At 36.8% G+C, this 15,202-nt stretch overlaps 1 protein-coding gene across 1 annotated transcript in view; it reads left to right on the plus strand.

The window, feature by feature from the left end:
- The window catches only part of LOC137922780 (organic cation transporter protein-like), a 45,819-nt gene extending 31,265 nt beyond the window's left edge, over positions 1 to 14,554 (plus strand). The window contains exons 3-12 of the mRNA XM_068765846.1: positions 1,658 to 1,850; positions 3,277 to 3,406; positions 4,710 to 4,838; positions 5,945 to 6,137; positions 7,670 to 7,775; positions 8,676 to 8,926; positions 10,362 to 10,441; positions 11,749 to 11,924; positions 13,203 to 13,375; positions 14,269 to 14,554. Of these exons, the coding sequence (XP_068621947.1) occupies positions 1,658 to 1,850; positions 3,277 to 3,406; positions 4,710 to 4,838; positions 5,945 to 6,137; positions 7,670 to 7,775; positions 8,676 to 8,926; positions 10,362 to 10,441; positions 11,749 to 11,924; positions 13,203 to 13,375; positions 14,269 to 14,464 (1,627 nt within the window). The 3' untranslated portion in view covers positions 14,465 to 14,554. The remainder of the gene's footprint in view (positions 1 to 1,657; positions 1,851 to 3,276; positions 3,407 to 4,709; positions 4,839 to 5,944; positions 6,138 to 7,669; positions 7,776 to 8,675; positions 8,927 to 10,361; positions 10,442 to 11,748; positions 11,925 to 13,202; positions 13,376 to 14,268) is intronic.
- The last annotated feature ends 648 nt before the right edge of the window (positions 14,555 to 15,202 follow it).

Consider the following 15,202-nt stretch of genomic DNA (forward strand, 5'->3'; position numbering starts at 1 on the left):
TTCTATGTGTACAATCAAAGTAGGAGTGATCAGGCCACGTAGCGGGCAGAAATTGATCTCTAGAGCTTTACGGGGGAGACCATCTTTTTAAAAATCAAACATCACTGGATACAAGCCTACCTATAGCTAAAATGATGATGATAGCATATTTAAAATATTCTGCTTTTAAATTAATTTAGGCTCTTATAAATAAATTCTAAAAAAAGTTCTAATTATTGTGTACTAAATTGTTAATTCCGCAAATAAAACTAAAGGAATATATTCATGCTCCGTAATGCTGGCCATAGCGATGACAATAATTTTATGTCAAATCATTCTTGCGCGTTCAAAAATTCGAAATTTAAAAAGAATAGATAATCTGTATTCATGATATTAAAGCTTCATTATGACAGGCGCTTTTAAAATAATTTATTATATTTGTATTTCATTGTTTTTTTCAGATAGCGCTATTTTTTTAAAATTTCATTTCTAAGCTAATTGTTTATGTCGCATCTACGCCTTTTGTATATACAAACAAAGGTGTATTTTTATTGAAATAAGATAATGCTACAAATTTGGAAGGGGTTGCAAACCTCTTCGATGTATGTATGTAAATGATTTGAAACAATAAAAAAAATTAACAGTATTGTTTCTATATATAAACATATACACAAACTAGCTGATCCCGCAAACGTTGTTTTGCAAAAAAAAATTAAAGTTTTTAATTAACAAATAAAAAATAAGGGTTAATCGTAGAGGGGTGAAAATTTAGGGTTGTATGTATTTTGGTATGCTGTATCATAATAAAATAAAAACCAAACAATTTGTTTAAAAAAAAATTAGGGGTGGACCACCCTTATCACTTAGGAGTATGGAAAATAGATAATAGCCGATTCTCATACCTACTGAATACGCATATAAAATTTGGTAAAAATCGGTCAAGCCGTTTCAGAGGAGTTCAAGTTCGAACACCGTGACACGAGAATTTTATATATTAGATATATACATAAGAGCTCACGTGTGTGTATGTGCGTACGTGCGCACGCGCGTGCCTTTGTATGTGTGTGTGTGTGTGTGTGTGTGTGTGTGTGTTTCAAAGAGGTTTAACAATACGTATACGTATCACAGAACCTGACGGTGGTGCCCCGTGTGTCGGACTCGATCTAGGCGTCAATACCGACTAAAAACAATCGTCCTTCTTTGGTATCCCTGGTCCCCACGACATGGCCGCTAGGCATTACTTCGTAGGGGGTTTTAGCCGCAGCTTTCCCTGATAAAGTGGCTGTTCAGGCCAGCTTTCTCCGCCCCTGCTGTATGTGTGTGTGTGTTTCACAAAAAATTACAATAGGTACCATTCACAAAATTTTCTTCAATTAAATCCAAGAATATTAGGAATAACATAACACATACCTAAACATGTGTGTGTGATTTACATGAAAGTAGAGTACGGTCAGTAAAAACGTGTTCAATAAAGAAAAAAATTCAAATATTTGGCTTCGATTGTAATATTTTTTGAGCGCTTGATAGGCACTATAGGAATATACATTACCCGCTTGATGCGGTCAGCACAAAACCGGTATTTTGACGAATTTTGGGGAACCCTATACCGAAGTAATAATTTAAAGTAGATTTAATTGACATAAGTACTGATATACATTAAATATAATATTATTTTCAGGCGTGCATTAGCGATCCCACCGAAGTCCGATGGTCCCTATGCACACGAGAGATGCCGGATGTACTCAGCGGATTGGACCAAGGCGTTAGCGGAAGGAAGGACCACCCCTGACGACGAGTGGCAGATCATACCCTGCACCAACGGCTGGGAGTACAACAAGAGTGATGTTCCATACGACACGATCGCTTCTGAGGTATATCAGGGACTATCACCATATATCAGGTCCCCGGTGGGCATAATGCACCAAACAAATGTCACATAAATACTTAAGACACCGTGCAAGTGAGGATGATCAGGGTCAGCTGGTATTGTTCACCAGCGAGTAGTCCCTCTTCGTGTGGGCGTCTTTGATGCAACTGAGGTACGATCACCAGTTTGGGGACCTTCTGTTTCCGGGGTCCTGATATCGATGAAGCTGCACAAGGTCTAAGCCGACTAGCAGTATAATGTCTATCAAATAGAACGCTTCTGAGATATGATAGACATTTTAAAAAATGTTAGTATATATATATATATATATATATATATATATATATATATATATATATATATATATATATATATATATATATATATATATATATATATATATATATATATATATATTAGGACCTTGAATAAGTTCTCGCTGTTTTTTTTTTTTCAAAAAAAATTTATTTGAAATACAATGCTTACAATGACATCACTCAAAGTATTGTCCATCATTAGACACCACTTTCTCCTATCTCTCTGGTAACAATTGAATCCCCCGTCGGAAAAATGACTCATCTTTCGAGGCAATCCATGAATATACGAAATATATACGAAATGTGTTACCGTGAACAACCGTGTGGTTTACTAACCTCGTGGATTTTATTTAAAGAATGCGTTGTATTTAAAAAAAAATTACATGATCATTGCTACATCTTAACAGGGGGTGACCAATATTTTTGGTCAACGGACCAAATTAAATTTTTAAAATTTTTATCGGACTATACATATTGTTGTGTGTTTTGTACTCGTTAACTATATATTATATATACTTATACCTTTTCCATATTACTATTTCATATACTTCAAAGTATTTCCCGGCCTATAAAACGTACTTTTTCCAGTTCTCGAAACAGTCGGAATAGTTTTTCGGTATAGCCTTCAAGACCTTCGATTCGATTTATCTCCTCAATCGTTTCAAAACGGTGTCCTCGTGTTAGTTTTTTGAGTTCGCTGATAAGCCAGAAGTCTCACGGAGACAAATCAGACGACCACGATGGTTACGGAACGATATGAATAGTTGGCAGCAAAAAAGCCGCGAAGAACCAATACAGTGTGACATCGACCAATCGAGACTTGACGTGTTTAAGACGCAAAACATCCTTCCAAATGGTTTGGATCATCCTAAATTGACTTATGTCAAATGATATTGAAACAGATGATTGACAAATGTTTCAGAATATACTACCAACCTAAGAAAAAAAATTACCTGTCTTCCTAACGCTCGGGATTTATAAATGATAATTTTTTCTTACTTATTGATCACAGTCATGTATAAACACGATACGCATATACATAGATTCGTATAAATAAGTATTATTTTGAAAGGAATAATATATCTTATATTCTTATAACATTTTTTTTCTCAGCTGGACTGGGTGTGCGAGAAGGACAACCTACCGGCAACAGCTCAAGCTATCTTCTTCTGTGGCGCCATTGTCGGTGGTCTGGTATTCGGATGGATCGCGGACAAGTACGGCAGGATACCAGCCTTAGTAGGTAATGATATCCTTGATATTTTTTCTAGAATTACCAAAATACAGATAAAAAAGGCCACAAAGTAAAACAAAATTTGTTATTATTTATTTATTTATTTAATATTCTTTATTGTACACGATAAGATCCATTTAATAAGTTTTACAATAATATACAGAAAAGTACAACGGGCGATCTTATCACACAAGGCAATCTCTTACAGACAACCATAGTAAGGAAAAGATAAAAGTACTTATAAAGGGTAGCTCACGTGTACAAAAAAATACATATTCACAAACAAATGAACATAAATATACATAAACATACATAGACATACATACTTAAACATACATACGTATATAACATATATACTTATAATAAAAAAGGTTTAATACATATTATAAATATAACACGATCATAAATAAAAACATCTAACTGACTTCGAACAGTATTGGTTCGATCGCTCTTGCCTCAGAAAGAAGCAGGAAGAAAAAGAAATGAACTAAGAGATAGATAATTATAGGTCTAGTAAACTTGTTATGTAAGAAGGTTATTAATAATACAACTTCATCATTATATTTAAACTGAAGGTTTTCCACACCTGGACATTGGTGTCTTCGTGGATGAACAATAGTACCCATTGGAAGCTGTATCAAGCGTTTCATCTCAACATTTGTGGAAGGATGTTTCCACTCCTAAACATAAAGGTCTAGGAAGTGATCTGTTCTGAATTGGTCTACCTACTGCTCTTTCAACTTACCAATCCAAAGGAGCTATACCTTTAAGTTCACGTACCCTTCTGCTCCGTGAACTCAGCTCTGATGGATCTATAAAAGCCTCCGGGCTATCAGCTTCGACTTTAGCAAACCAAACCAAGAAAGAGCTATGATATTTTTGTTCATCCGAAACCGGTCTTATTGGAAATCAAAGAAGAACCAATAGAGAAGGTCTATCTAGCAATGGTCGTATAGTTGAAATCTTTCTTCAAATCAACTGCAAAAATCTTCCTTGATTCTTCTCAAAAGATTCGTTGTATTGTATGAATACCGCAGTCGCGTGTAATGTTGGCAACACTTACTCTAATGTTATGAATTATGATCTAGTCTCTAATGATGCTAGCTGATTCCAATCAGTTCTATTGTAAATCTTCGACGGAGGCCTATGTCCAGCCGTGGGCCTCAATACAGAAATGATGATGAAAAAAATATTTATTACTAAATTCAATGTACGTGAGTTTAGATGTAGGTCCAGAAATAGAATGATTTAAATTCTGTGGAAATATACATTCAATTATAAGATATATTAATAGTCTGTATTCTTCTACCAGGGACAAACATCATGGGTTTCACCGCTGGTGTTGGAACAGCGTTCTGTACAAGCTTCTGGTCCTTCGCGCTGTGCCGGTTCCTCGTGGGGCTCGCTTTCGACAACTGCTTCACCATGATGTACATTCTTGGTAAGTGTTCGGTTTACGCTACGTGGATATGCGACCTACTAGATGAGTTGAACTCTAGCTTAACACGTTTACTGCGGCTTGAGGTCGATTCAGCCTCATGGTAAACTTTGCACTGGTGCGGCGCGTAAAGCTCGTGTTTTCTCTCTAGTGCGGCGGCTGTTTACACTCAACCGTACGAGGTATGACAAAGACAAATATAGCTTTCTTTATGTCTGCGAAGCATTGACTCAATATTGTAAAAAAATATTGATGAACATGAGGCAGAAAAGGCCTCAACCGCACTACTAGGAAGTTCAGCTTGAGGCTGATTCGACCTCAGCCGCACCAGCTGAAAGTTCTTCAAAATTGGGCCCGCAGTGAACGTGTTAACCTTGACAACGATGTCGACGAAACAGAAGAAAGCAATTCACTGTTGTTTTGAAGACTCCTAAGCCATAATTGTCTGTTCGTCTGTTCTTGACAGTTCGCAGTGTAAAAGTGTTGGCAAAACGTTTAATGCGGGTGAAAGGAAGCTCCGCGTGTATATATATATATATATATGAGTGCGTGTGTGTATGTCTGTAAATGCATCCTTTTTCTTCTCTATAGTACTTTGTTAAACCCGCTTACGCTCTTACCTTAAATCTAGATCTCTTTTCTAACATGACTCACATGATAAGTTGCTTAGATCGTAGGAGAACTTGAAAACGACTATGCCTGCTCATTGTACTATGTTTATGTAGAAATTTTTCACTGCTGTCGCTGTCAGGTTTATGGAATGAGTTACCAGAAGCAATAAGATGCGCTAAATCGTTGTCAGCTTTTAAAAAAATGGTAAAAGAGCACCTCCTTGGCCTCTTTAATAAGATATTGTTTAGCATTTTTAATTTTGTATATATATATATATATATGTATGTGTGTATAGTAACGTATGTATTTATATATACGTATTGCTAGAGTTGGGCGTGGACTAGGTCCAGCAGTGAACGTCATAAAAATGATGAATGTGATATTGGGAAAACAACTGGTCAAAAACTATTTACAGTTATATGAACATCCTTGAGATTAAAAATTTTGATGACATTTAATATAAAGAATAAACTTTACTTATAAATTAATAAATCCAGTTCTAGAATACGTCGGACCAAAATGGAGAACATTCGTCGCAAACATGTCCATCGCGCTCTTCTTCACTCTTGCTGCATCCCTTCTACCCTGGATTGCGCTGTGGGCAGATGACTGGAGACTCTTCGCGTTAGGAACCAGCGCACCGTTCATACTAGCCCTCGCTACCCCCTGGGTGGTACCTGAAAGCGCCAGGTCTGTTTTTTTTTACATCTCCTATTTCATAACAGCACAGAAACATGATTTCTCATTTGAGCCTCACTAGCAAGCTCTTAATTGGATAACGAGTAATAGAGAACAGAAGAGAAGATGGAATCAGAAATGAGAAGGTTCGTAGATGAACAGATGTGGCCTAAATATCCAAACGGATCAGCAAGCTGAAGCAGTCATGATGAAGTAGTTTCAGCCCATATACACCCACTGCAGGCCAGAGGCTTCTCTTAAAGATATCTGGTGGGTTGATATACCATAATCACCACACATAGCAGGCGGGTTTTATTTTCATTAATTCTAATTTGTATCGCTAGACAAGATAATATTTTTTTTCACGTTCACTAAACGCAGACATTTGGGAAAGGGTTGCCGCTATTTGATATGGATCTTTCTTCTTCCAGCTGCGAGGCACGACAGCGTTTTATAATTTTTTACAATTTTTCTTACACAATTTCCCTTAAATACAGTTAAAATTTATACATATTAACAATACAATTTGGAAGTTTTACTCAATTATATAAATATTTTCTTTTTCAAGTCGCTGCCCAAGCGCTATGACCGTTAAATGCCTTGAGATTTAGGACAATGTGCCGGGCCAACTCATCAAAAGATTATGCTGTAGATTTTTTCTTGAGAAGGTCCGGTAAGTTGAACGGAGCGATTGTAATGTGGCATTATGTTTTGCAGAGAACGCTGCTGCCTATCTATTTAAAACTTGTTTTGTAAGCAGTTGTAATCCTAATGCAGTGAGAAGTATATAAGATTGTGTCCTGGAAATCGAATTTACGACCTAAGATCGGAAATATCAATCCTCTATCGCTAGACTATCACAAATTACGTTTGAGTATGTGTGCGTTTGGAACCTGCCTAGGTATAACTTCAAGGTGACATGATGATTATAGTTTGGTATATGCAAAGGACGGTACTGCCCTTCCTCTGGTAACTTATTTGTGAGCAGTGGCAATCCTATATAATTAATAAAAAATAATGATAAAGTCCATCCTAAGTAAGAAAACGATCAATATTTAGCTACTTCCGCACATGCAAAGACTTTGTATTTGGCACTAATCGGTGTAACATACCTCCTGAAGATGCCCCGTGGAAGGGTGAAACACGTGTTGAGTGATTTACGGTGGCAGTTGTGTAATTCGCATTGTTTGCCGCATTTATCAAAGGACTGGCGGGCGGTGCACTTTGTTGCACGACTACCACTGCATGTGCGGAAGTGGCTAAATATTGGTCCTTTTCTTACTTACATAAGATTGTATTCCGGGAATCGAACCCATACCTGTGATCAAGTCTCAGTCCCCTGGCTACCACTGGTCTATATTGCTGCAAGTTGAAGTGGGAATAGACAATCCACATAGCGCAGAACAGACAGCTGCGGGGGTGAGATTCTGCACTAAACGTCTACCTACAAGATGACAAGACTACCATGTAAAGGTCATCGGAAGAATTTAAAATAATTTTATTTTTATGTATAACTCTTTTTAATATATTTATTCTATCGACAGGTGGTTGGTTTCTCAAGGTAAAATAGATAAGGCTTTGACGATCATGAAGAAGTTTGAAAGGATCAACAAGACGAAAATTCCAGAGAAAGTACTCAGCGAATTTACCGTGAGTATTTATAGATTTTTGGATTAGAAGGTTTAAGTGACAGTTAGCTGGCCACTTGGCACGCAGAATGGTCACTAAGATTATGACGTGTAAGCCACGAAGAAGCGCAGCATAGGATGTCGACCAACAAGATGGAAGATAGAAAATCCTTAAAATCGTCCTATTGAAAGTCTATGGAAGAAGCCTATCTTCTTCTTCTCTTCCGTTCCGGGAATATCACTCTTTTGTCAGTTAAGTCCACTAACAGTACCCGGCGATAAATATTGCACATCGACCTTTGAAAGGAGACAATCGACATCGACACTACTTGTGTGATGTTTTGTCAGTCGTGCGACAGAGATAACGCTCTACGAAGCCGAAATTAGCCGATTATTTTTTTAGCGTGCTCTATCTCTATCTATTTCTAATTTGATCTCGCAGCGAAACTCAGGACAGAACTATATCAAGCAATTAAAGTTGAATATCTGTAATCATAATATTTGAGAAAAGACTTCTAGATGTCTGATAAATGCGCGTGCGGTAAACAATGCGAAACACAACAACCACCGTTAATTCACTCAACACCTGTTTCATCCCTCCACGGGGCATCCTCAGGAGTTATGTTACACCGATTAGTGCCAAACACAGAGACTCTTTTACTTGTCAATCTAGAAATCCGATTGTGCGTGGGTATACTACAACTTCTTATTTTATTTGGCCCCCGTTATTTGGGTTCTCTCTCTCTCTCGTTCTCTATGTATAGGATTTATCAGCGGGCTTGGAGGCGGTGCACTTCATTGCACGACTACTGTTGCATAGCGGAAGTAGCTATATATTAGTCCCTTTCGTAGTTAAGATGGACTTCCGAAAGGTAACGCCTGAATCTGTAAGAGATTTTTATACTGGTTAATATATCATCAGGAATCTTCACTGAAGATGATAAAAGAATGCGAGGCGGAGTGCAGAACCTACTCCGTCCTGGACCTCTTCAAGACTCCTCGGCTTCGAAAGAACGCGATCCTGCTCATCGTCATTTGGATGGCCATCTCTCTCGTCTTCGACGGGCACGTGAGGAATGTTGGTTCCTTGGGGCTGGACATCTTTCTTACCTTCACCATCGCCTCTGCAACCGAGTTACCTGCCGACACATTCTTAACAGCTGTTCTTGACAGGTACTTATAAATATTTATTTTTAATTAACCATGAAGTAAACATACTGAACGGAACTGAAATGATCATTAAAAAAAACCCATAGATAAATATAGCATCATTGAAGTGTTTTCATTTATACGTACACAAATAAAAATCAAACTGAAAATTCATGAAAAAAAATCGCTGAAAGTTTTGCGTGCTGTGTGAGTAATACTTCTGCTTTGTTCGGAACAGGCTGGTTATAATGCGGGTGTAAATAATTATTTAATTTCTATAGCTCTTTCTCCTATCTCTCCTCACAAATTCTTTGTCTATTTCCCTCACATTCTTCACAGAATCATTCACTCTTTATATTCTTTTCTTCTTTCATATGTCGCCTTTCTCCTCTGGTCTATATTCCTTTTTAATTGCTTCTTATTTCGCAGCATATATTTGTTTTCTTTGTTTAAAATTGTTATTTTAATCAACTTGCCAATCTGGTTGTTTTCACTAACGCCTCACTAGGGCTTGTTGATTGTCAACATGCCAATGAGCCCCAAAGTGAGAGATAGTTTCACTTTCGGAAGTAAATAATAAAAAACGTTGAAATTTTCTTGTTCTCTTATTGTTACTTGTAATAGTGTGTCTTTTTAAAGTTTTTACCAAAAATGACTTAGTTTACTGTTATCAGATAGGCTCAATGTATTGAGATGTTAATCTATTTTCCAAGTATCTAATGGAATCGGGCGTTATTTTGCGGAAGTCCATCCTAAGTAAAAAAAGGACTAATATAGCTACTTCCGCTATGCAGCGGTAGTCGTGCAATAAAATGCACCGCCCGCCAGCCCGGTGATAAATGCGCATGCGGCAAACAATGCGAAACACAACTACCACCGTTAAAACTCAACACGTGTTTCATCCCTCCACGGGGCATCCTCAGGAGTAATGTTACACCGATTAGTGCCAAACACAGAGTACTATTTTTCAAAGCCATCGTCTAACTTAGTGGTAACTTAGAAGGGAAGAATGATAGACGAACAGAGCAAGAGGGTAAGAAAGAAGAAATGTGGTATAAAAGAATGGACTGAAAAATCATGTGAAGAATGGAAGCAGAGAACGAAAATAAAAAAAACTAAGTTTTAAAAAAATATTTGCCCCAAAAAGACCCTGTCCCACCACAAGATAGGGGTACGAGAGGCCCCCAATAGCGGGGGTCATTTAAAAAAAAAACTTAGTGGTCTGTAACCTTTTGTCATTTGCAGTATACTAAAATCTTTTCTAGAATTGCTAAATTACAGAGACGAGTGAACATAACGCGCCACTGTGTCTTAAATACAAAACATGTATACTAAAAAATTGTAAAATTTGAATTTATTTATTCTTACCGCGGCACACTTGTACCTAACCTACCGCACACCATTTGCGGAGCACCGGTCTACCTGACTACCTTATTTAATAATTAACATGTGTTCACAGATGGGGAAGAAGATGGCTCGCGTGTGGTTCCATGGTCATCAGCGGTATATTCAGCCTGCTGGCCACAGCGGTTCCAGTGGGTCAGTATTTATATATTTAAAATACTTTTAAGTATTTGTTAAGACCAAGGGTAAAGTCTACAAAGCCGTTGTCAGACCAGCTATGCTCTACGGCTCGGAATGCTGGACTGTAAGTCAGAGACACGAGCAAACACTTCATGTCAATGAGATGAAGATGCTTAGATGGTCGGGTGGCGTCACTAGAATGGACAGAATACGGAACGAATATATCAGAGGTTCTGATAGCTCCGATCCCCAGCAAATTTCAGGAAAATAGATTGCGATGGTATGGCCACATTCAACGAAAACCTGATGACCACGTATTAAAAACTGCCTTAAGCCTCCCAGAATTCCCAAGAGGGAGAGGGCGTCCAAAAGCTACATGGTGGTCTAATATCGGAAAGGAAATGGGAACCCTTCAACTTGATGCAAAGAGAGAGAAATGATAAGGAGACCCGACCCCAAATAAAGGGAAAAGGGAAGGAAGAAGAAGAAGAAGAAGAAGACTTTTTTTAAGTATTTTTGTATATATGTACGCGAGGTCATGTCTCTCATCTCCATCCAAAGGTTGTCTGGTAGAGATCGATTCGACCGATAACACCGCCTCTTATACTTCAATATAAATTGTTTATTTTTGTTATTTATCAACTTTGGTGTACAAGAAAGTGTAAATAAATAATCAAATATGATTTATACCAGAACGTTTCTTTGTTACAACGCATAATTGTAACATTTTTACGCGTCTACTTGTGTGTTATATTCTATATCAGTGATTCCCAAAGTGGTCTATATCGACCCCTAGGGGTCTATGACAACCTGCGAGGGGTCTACGTCAGCGAAAAAAAATTTGGGGGTCCATGCAATGAAAATGGGAGTCCACGATGGTGGATCTCAACACATATACTGATAGTACCTATTTACTTACATCATACTATCTTATAATATTAAAACATTTACATTATTTATAAAAGTACCTATGAAGTAAAAAAATTATTATACATGTTCATAAAATTGTGTAAATTGTAGGATGTTGGTATTCGCTTTGTGGTCGCAATACATTTTGAACTTGTAAAAACCTAATAAATGTAATTTAACACGTGTTTCTACTTTAAGTTTTTAACACTAAACTTCACTACAGTTAGAAATTTACAGGAAATCAATATCAGGTAAGTAGGGGGTCTACACAACACGGAAAAACATGGCAAGGGGTCTACGACACAAAAAAGTTTGGGGAACTCCGTTCTATACTAATGAATAAAACCTGAAGTTATATTCAGTACGAATATACCATGTGTTATTCATAGCATATTTGTTATATTTTATTCCAGGGGGTCCGTCTGCGTCCCTGGCAATAATGGGCCGGTTCGCGGTGAACATCTCATATAATATCGGTCTCCAATACGCCGCGGAACTACTACCCACCGTGGTACGAGCTCAGGGGGTCGCGCTTATTCACATCATGGGTTATGTAGCTTCAATTGTGGCGCCATTTGTGGTTTATCTGGTTAGTATATTTACTATCGTATTTACTTTACAAACACGGACATACACAAGCAAGATTTCTTTTAATACAAACTATGCATAATATTTTTAATGATGTACCCCTATCTTGTTTGGGACAGGGTTTTTTTTACATCCTTTTTCATTTTTAATCTCTTCTGTCATTCCTCTGTAAGATCTATCATTTCTCTTCTTTCATTCTAATGTACTCTTTCATTCTTTTTCGTACTGATTTCCGTTCATTTATCGCCTCGTTCCTTGAGTATCACAGAATTATCACATTTGTATGTTTTTTTATGCCATTTTACATTTATATCGTCCTTATAATATGTTAATTATTACTATTAATCACCATTTTTTTTTTGTTTTATAACTATACATAATATTGGGTTCATAATTTTAGTTTTTTTTTTAATACCTATTTCAAACAGTACTACCAATCTAGAAAAAAAAATTACCTGCCTTCCTAATACCAGGGAATTATAAATTACAATTATACGTTATTTTTTGATAACAGTTAGATATATTCCATCCAAAAACCAAAGGTTTCCGGAATAATTATTAACGTAATAATAATATAGCAAAAAAAATCTAACACATTTCATATTGATCACTTCATACAGGGGGTTTTGAAATAGGAGATAACAGAGCATTTTGCTGTCAAATAAACTACACATTCATCCCTCTTAAGTCTTTTACACGTATAACCAATCAGCCTGTATATATTAGTTAGTAATTAACTTGAATTACTCGCTTGATACTAGAATTGTTGTATATTCTGGTAAGATATCGAAATGTGGAGAGCATATTTATAGTTTAGATAGACGCCCCCTATAAGGGAGCTTTAGGCTATACAGAGATTGCAACCAGCTGTCCACATTCAGCGACTTAGTGCGAACTTAATTATATCATCAGTGGAGGATCTTCCCGTACCACAAGTAAGAAAAGGACCCATATATAGTCTAACTAATCGGTGTAACATAACTCCTGAAGATGCCCCGTGGAGGGGTGAAACACGTGTTGAGTGATTTGACGGTGGCAGTTGTGTAATTCGCATTGTTTGCCGCATACGCATTTATCAGCGGGCTGGCGGGCGGTGCACTTTGTTGCACGACTACCACTGCATGTGCGGAAGTGGCTAAATATTGGTCCTTTTCTTACTTAGGGTGGACTTCCGCGAGGTAACGCCTGGTTCCATTAAATACTTCCCGTACCACGTCCACCAGCTAGTCGTTTCCACTGGAGTAACTTGCAAATTACTGACAGCAGTTTCTACTTCCAGGCCAACATCTCCCCGGATCTGCCGCTCCTGATCCTCGGTGTGCTCGGAGTATTGGGAGGTCTGCTGTGCCTCTTCCTCCCGGAGACCATGGACACGGAGATGCCGCAGACTCTGCAGGACGGGGAGAACTTTGGCAAGGACCAGAAATTCTGGGACAACCCTTGCTTTTCCAGGTATTTTATAAATTCCATCAATTTGAAGAAATAGCCTATAATTACATTAAACTTGATAGATAAGAATGCCTTTTACATTATAGGCAAATATTCTTGCAATTTTTAACTTTATATTTCATCATCGTTTGGTCGATTTGTCAGAGTACTCCAATACCTCGCTTTGCGTCGTTTAGTTTCGCGTTTGTTTCGAAGTTGCGTCGCTTTTTAATTAGTACTAATTTTTACTGTGCGTCGTTAGATTTTCGAGGTTGCGTTGCTTGGGGTTCGAGTCGTTAATTTTTTTTTTAAAATATTTTTTTTTATAAAAGATGGCCACACTTATGTTTCTAATTGCGCCATGCCATCAAAACTCGGGGATTCCCTTTCTAACTAAAAATCAACCCAATTTTAATACAATTTTATTTTCACTTTGTTTTGCTAATTTGAGATCAGTTTCAATTACATAGAGTGTTGTAATGTAGTGTGTTGTGCTGTTTTTAAAAGAGAATAATAAATTTATATCAATTTTTACGTGTTGTTTCTGGTTACAAAAACGTAAATATTATTCCAATTTAATTATTGGCAGAGTTATATTGTTTTTGTTTTTTAAATGTTTACTTTGTTCAATTTTCTTTTTAAAAAGTAGTATTTTCGTGACTCTGGAACCGATCTTCGATCTTTACATGGTTTGCTATATAAAATCTTAATTCACTTTGCGGCGTTTCAATTTGCGTCGTGTTTTATTGGAACGTAACCACGACGCAAAGTGAGGTATTGGTGTAATAGTCTTTAAAAAGAGTCATGGCAACTTTTAGATGATAAAAATGCAGTTGCGGAGAGTCTTTCATGGGATACGTAGATGGTTCCACTTTCATCTGAATACCTTTAATTAAATGATTGTAACCAAATTACAGAAAGAAAGATGAAGATGAGAATCCAGAACGATACACCAAGCGAGCCTCTTTGCCTGCAAACCACGAGGAGACACACTTTGTCAGGGCGTTGCCGAGCGCCATTGGCTCCAGGGCATCCATCAGAGCCTCAATACGAGCTTCAGCCAGAGGTTCTTTAAGACAGAGAGAGATCAGCAGAAACAGAGAAGTTGTTTGAAGTTAGAAAAAAATTAACAAATTAGAAAGATCTCGAATGTATTGATAAGGTGTTTTACAATTTATAAGAATAATTTATATCAAATCTATTGATTTTGTAACAACGATTTTAAAAAAAACATAAGTTCAAACGTTGTATGTTAGTACAAAGTTTCACATATAGATGGCGGTAAAAGCAGATTTAATTCTAAAAACAAGATCATTTTTCTAGACTGATTAAAAAAATTTCTATTGTTAAAATAACCTTTCACAATGACTATTTGTCAATTTTTTTTCTATAATATTGAACGTCTATTTTTATGTTGGAAAAACTGACGCACAAAACTATAACATGCCTGAATTTCTGCACATAGTACCAACGTAGACCAATAGATGGCAATACAGTTATGTTAATAAAAGCATATTTGCAATTATTAATTATTTGAATTTAGAATGAAGCCAATGTTGATAACATTTGAAATTAGAAAAAAATTGTATACATTTGATAATGCAAAAAGAAATGGATGGATGCAGTTGTCATAATATGTATTGAAATATTTATTCACAAACAATAAGGATTTATTTGAAGGGCATGAAAATAGGTTATAATATATAATATACTTTGGATATGTTTTCCAATACAGCCTTAGAGTTCCAGTCAAAGAGCTACTAATTTTTCAATATTACGTGCAGTAAAAGAACTTCGTATTCTATTCATATATACTATCATATATCAACAAGAGATAGTGAATTGAAATAT

Source organism: Battus philenor, unplaced genomic scaffold (genome assembly GCF_028537555.1).
Source record: "Battus philenor isolate CCGP_79_NKW_IND1 unplaced genomic scaffold, ilBatPhil1.0.hap1 SCAF_20, whole genome shotgun sequence".
In the NCBI taxonomy this organism is placed as follows: Eukaryota; Metazoa; Arthropoda; class Insecta; order Lepidoptera; family Papilionidae; genus Battus; species Battus philenor.